The sequence below is a fragment of the Cotesia typhae genome, unplaced genomic scaffold, assembly GCF_013202065.1.
Source record: "Cotesia typhae breed Kobodo isofemale line unplaced genomic scaffold, CoteBio_Ctyphae contig_28, whole genome shotgun sequence".
Classification (NCBI taxonomy): Eukaryota; Metazoa; Arthropoda; class Insecta; order Hymenoptera; family Braconidae; genus Cotesia; species Cotesia typhae.
The window spans coordinates 105549-111512 of NW_027423736.1; the positions used below are offsets into that span (position 1 = coordinate 105549).

Below are 5964 nucleotides of genomic sequence, written 5' to 3' on the forward strand. Positions count from 1 at the left end.
ACGTTTTAATTAATAAAGTAATTAATGGCAGAGCTTTAAGCTTTTTTTTCTTAATAAGCAAATTAAAATAACTAATTTCTTAACCTAAAGACTAGAAATGACTAGAAATGTGAAGGAAGCCGAATTGAAGACTCTAACTTCGTCAACAAATGAATGGAATAATAAAAGCTTCGTTTAAGCTTTGACTAGTAAACTTTGTTAATAAACTATCTAATTATAAACCTTAAAGCTCCATATTATTTACAATACTAATAAAAGTAATGAATATTTAAACCTTTGAACAATAAACTTAGTTAATTAATTAATGGATGTTTCTATAATTAAATATAATAATTTAAGTTTTTAACACTTGACTAGACTTGACTGGATAAAATAGTACGAAGCAAAGCAGAAGGCTCTGACTTCTTTATAAAATAAAGGATATAATTAATCTTATTAGCAATAAAATTATCTATTAAATAACATTGTTTAAAGTTCTGGCTTACGTATAAAATCACAAAAGCTTTATCTAATTTACCGCAATTAAAATGTACAGTGGAAACGTTTCAAAGATATAAATGAAAATTCTTACGATTCATCCATTTCCCAATCATCTCCACTATCGAAAGCATGGACATTCATTACTTCTGACTGGGTCTTTTCTTTTTCGCAATACAAATTGCGAGATGACATCATTCCCACAAGATTTTTATCAATCGACATTTCTACCGCAGTTAAGTGACTTGATTTTGAAGAAGATCGTATAACACAAAGGGAATTAAGGGTTTCTGGGCTTAAGTTGTTCCTTTTCTTGGTTTTGATGTCAGGTATGAGAGAAAAAGCCCTCTCCGCCGCAGCGTTTGAATGAGGAAGGGCCCTGACTGCACTTAACAATGACCTCATCATCGGAAACTGGACAACATTATCTGAAGTAGTAAGAGTGCAAATTTCTGTCCACATATTATCAAATGAAAGTTTGCACCATTGCTCCTTCAGAGTCGGATTGACACAGTACAATGAACGCCATTCTTCCTGAATTAATTCTTCTGAAACTCTAAGTTTTCGAAAGACGTACTGTACTTTAGAAATCGATGATTCTCGATCGGAGTCAAGAAGAGCGAGTTCCTTTGAAAAAACAGTCAAATTTGAGAAGAATTCATCGTCAAATGGTAAACGTTTACGAATATTTTCTGCAGCCAATATAAGAAATTGTAAACAATTGTAGCGAAATTGGTTGACAATAGATTCAGGAACGCCAAATAGATTTAATTGATCTTTTAAGTAATCTCTACACTCGTATCCGACATCAACGTCAGCTAAATCAAGTTGATTGCCGCTAAAATTAAAGTCGATATTGCGAGCTTCGAAGATTACAGGGTCTAACAAATGTGGATTCAAGAATCTTTGAAGATATTCAACGAGTAATTTTTTCGAAAAAGGTTGCAACTCATTAACTAATGTCTTATGAACCTGAAAATAAGAATTGACGCTTTCTAAAGAGCTAAGTGCAAATTTTAAAAAAATCAGATATGCTTTCGTCATGGGATCGTTCATAACCTCTAAGAAGCTATCTGCAGTTGCAACGTTTTCCGAAGCTTGATCAACCATAAAACCATAGATCGCTTCCCAATTCTCTAAAATTCTCGTAATGACGATCCGACGTGATAACCATCGCGTTGGAGCAAACCGCAAAAGGTTAGAAGGGTGTTCATAGTAAGCTCTCTGAAATGTTCGAAATTCTGCTAAACGTTTTGGACTACCATTGGTGAAAGTTGGAATTTTGGACATAAAGTCAAGAATATTCTCTGGGATCGCAGTACACGCATTTTTAGCAACCAGCGCTAAAGAATGACATATACAAGGAAAAGTTAACAGATCAGGAACAACTTTGGTCGTGTGGGTTTTAAACGAATTGTTTTTTCCAATCATTACTGATGCATTATCACATGCAAGACCAATAAAATTATCCAGATGAATTCCCTGTTTTACCAACGCATTTGTAAACTGTTCAGAAAGATGTTCACCAGAACAGTTAGTAGCATCTACTTCAATCAACTCAATCAACTCAGTCTTTACGATTAAAGAATCGGGAGCAACATATCGAACCATCAGCGTCATCCATTTATCGTTCGTATTGTCTGTAGTCTCGTCAATAAAAGCAGAATATTTTGTTTCTTGGAGATCTTTTACGATTTGCTGTGAGTGATGAACGCTAACCACATGGTTAACAACCCCGGTAGCTTTTGTTTTACCCAATGTCATTTTCTGTAAAACTGCAGGTTCTTGACCGATAGTTTGAAAGAGATTTAACATTAGTGGGGCAATTAACAAGGGGATATTATTTTCAGCCAAAAAATGTGCAAGCCGAATCTCAGCTGCTTGAACACGTTCGTTGAAATCCAAATCAGATGAAGATGAAGGTGAAGGGGAAACGTTCGATAAATCAGCAGAGATAATAAAAGAATTCATCATCTTCGAATGTGACACGGATTTGGAATGCCTGTCAATTTCCGAACGACCACAAAATAAAATTAAATTACACGCAAGACAATGAAACTTAGTTGAATCTGACGGGCATTCCTTCACCCATGTCTTCCACTGTGGATGATCGTCGAACCATTGGTGTTGAAATGTTTTGGACTTTTTAGATTTTTTGGCAGAAGGCTCTAGTAAATCCATGATCAAAAACAATTAAAAATAACACCAATGCTGCGATGATCAAAAAGAATAAAAAGAAAAAAAATGTAAAAAAAAAACAAATGATAAATTGTTAAATTTATGAATTTAATAATAAATCAACTATTGAAATAAATAAAGAGAAAAGAAAATAATGATAAAGTAATTAAATACCTGATAAAATTACTGTGTAATCCATAAAAAAACTGCGTTGAATCAGCAATCTTCTTCCACGGTTTAAACGGCTTGAAATGTCGCGAAGAACTGACCATCTCAACACTAAAAGTTAACGAACTACGCAATAGCCACATTACACAGAATTAACGATTTAAAAATTCACGGAAAACTGACCAACACAACATTAAATATCCACAACGTAACACACACACACGACATATACAAATTCCGCGACACTAACGGCTTAAAAACTCTCAGAGAACGAACCAATCACAACACAACACTGAAAATCGATAATGCATATTACTTCGGATCTCAGAAATCAACAATGTTAAAACCCAGAGAGAATCGACAAATCACGAGCGTAGCAGTCTGTTAGTAAACAAACGAACCGGCGTTTGTGAGACCATAGCGTCATGCTAAATTCTCGCGCGCTTTGACAGACCTTCGGAAATTTCTTGTATGTCATTACAAGCAAAAAATTTTTTACCGCTTAATGAAAATATATAATACTAAGGTAATAATTAAAGAATAAATTAATTATACGATAAACAATAATTGAAAAAAAAAAAAAACAAAAAAAAAAGCAATTTTGTGCGGGATCGAACGCGCGAACTTGCGGGTCGATGGCCAAAAACTTTGGCGCGCGGCCATTGCTGCGCTTGAGTAGATAGTGTAAAAACTTATATAAGAATTGTGTTTGGGAATTTCCGGATAACAATTAACAATTATTATTATTATTATTATTATTATTATTATTATTGCTATTGCTATAAATATTATTGTTATTCTTAAAATAAAAATAATTGATACAAATACGTTGATATGTACTGCAAAAATATTATGTCGTCACATATTTATTAAGTTTATTAATGATTTAGATAAATTCAATTATTATTTTTGTTATAATAATAAATAAATTTACACAAAAAAAAAAAAAATTGACAAAAAAAAAAATTCGCTTTCATTGCGGTTTCGAACAAGTAACCTTGTGCGTTTGAAACCCAAAACTTAGACGCACAGCCATCGCAGCGTCTTAGATACAGAATCAAAAACTTATATAATAGTTGTGTTTGGGAATTTCGGGATAACAATTAACAATTATTATTATTATTATTACTATTACTATTATTATTATAACGAATACTATACTACAGCATAACATGATACAATTTTTAACTGTAGTCGTATGATTTTTTGGTTAATTATTTATTTAAAAGATATAATATGTGATTTTTGTAATAATAGTAATAATAATAATAATAATAATAATAATAATAATAATAATAATAATAATAACTAATGATAATATAAAAAAAAAAAAATGTGACTCAATTGCGAATTCGAACACGCAACTTAGGGAGTACGGAACCAAAAATTATACCTACCGGCTACCAGAGCATTTTAAGATTATAAATGAAATCTTATATAAAAGTTGTGTTTAGGATTTTAAGGTTACCATTAATAATAACAATTGTTATTAATAACTGTAATTATTATTAATATTAATATTGATTTATTTTTAAAATTTATTTTTATGCCAAAATTATTGCCTGAAAAAAATTTCATCCATATTTTTTTTTTTTATATGCAGGAGGTATCGGCCGTAATATGTTACGGTCCTGCTACACGTAGTCGGCTGCTTCCCCGAACCCGACACACCGATACATTGCTTCGCTGCGTGCGTGGCGCGCGCGGCGTCAGAGAGGTGGTAAGTTTTACCCACAATCTGGCCGCACTGGCTCGAATCAGAAAGATACGCTTTTGCTCGATCTCTTTAGCTCTCACGTAAATGATGCGGGAAATAATCATTTAATCCTGACGATCCGACTTAGGATAATGAAATAATCTTATCAAATTAGTGTATTGTGATCGGTCCTTGTCAAGTCTAGAAAGTTTAAATGAAATCTGACCGTTTGAAGTGGGTCAAAATCAAGTCCAAAGGAGTAGGTTACAAACATACAAACAAACAAACAAACATACAGGTAAAGCTAATAAAAAGTATGTTAAAGGAGACATTATATTGATTATTAAATACTTTGAATCTTATCATTTTCGCAATTTTAGTTTCATAAAGTTAGATTGTGATAAATTAAAATGTTGTTTTATTGTTGACTCTCATTTCATTAAGTTGAATTTGAAAATAAATAATTATAGATTATTATTTTCATTAATTGTAGTTCGAATACATAGTTTGCACTCTATTTTATGAATATGATAAATGATTGACAGAGAAAGATTTGATGAGAAACCCCATAAGTAAATCAACTTTTAATCATTATTATTAATTGTAGTAATATTAATAATCAAATTTTTTCATGCTTTAATCTTTTTTAGGAATGCTAACATTATTATTATTATTATTCATCGTTGGTTCATGATGTTAATGCAAACTTAACCTAGAAAAACGTTCTTTGCTTCTCTTGAAGAATTTAGTATTTTTGGCTTATGGAGTTTTTTAAATAAACGATTCAAGTGTACGCTTTGGCTAGCTTCTAAAACATCTTAATTAACTGGACAGCGAATTTGTAGGTCATTAATAATTAAGTACTTAATCTTTATTTATTAGGAAATAATACTTTATGATAGTACAAGTTGAAATAAAGAATAATTTATTGATTATTTTGGTGCTAAATTTTTCTAAAAAATTATTTTCTCCTGTTAATGGAAAATTATGTTCATTCTTCAAAGATGATGTTTTTTTGCAGCACTGGCAATCAACTTCTATTATTAATTAAGAGTTTTTTTGGCAATGTCACAGGGATTGTAATTGCTCATTTGCGTCCCTTCCTGCGCCTAGAAGTGTCAACAAATCTATACTCGATGTGTCTCTCATTTTCATTACTTTGGATCTATTTGTTCATCATATGTCGTATTTTTCATTATAACTATAGTTATATTTAAGAATTATTTATTATTGTTATTAGTACTCAAATATTAACCTTATATTGATTTCAGTGGATTATATTGAACTGATTTCAGTGATTATATTGTTTATTGATGTTTTATATTAGTATTGAATGTCTACATTATCATAGGTCTTTGCCATATTGTATCTGATCATATTGTAAGCTTGTTTCAGCATTTAAATTTCAAGGTCCAACGATGGGTTTCGGGACAGGTAACGAAAGA

General features: G+C 31.3%; 1 protein-coding gene across 1 annotated transcript; it reads right to left on the reverse strand.

Moving 5' to 3' along the window:
* Positions 1 to 567: 567 nt before the first annotated feature.
* On the reverse strand, positions 568 to 2658 carry LOC141525907 (zinc finger protein 862-like). Its single transcript, XM_074240608.1, has one exon. It carries the CDS (start codon positions 2656 to 2658, stop codon positions 568 to 570), a length of 2091 nt encoding a protein of 696 aa, XP_074096709.1.
* Positions 2659 to 5964: the final 3306 nt, after the last annotated feature.

Excerpts from the sequence above, each read along its gene's own strand:
- LOC141525907 (XM_074240608.1), bottom strand. The coding sequence starts at position 2,658 with ATGGATTTACTAGAGCCTTCTGCCAAAAAATCTAAAAAGTCCAAAACA.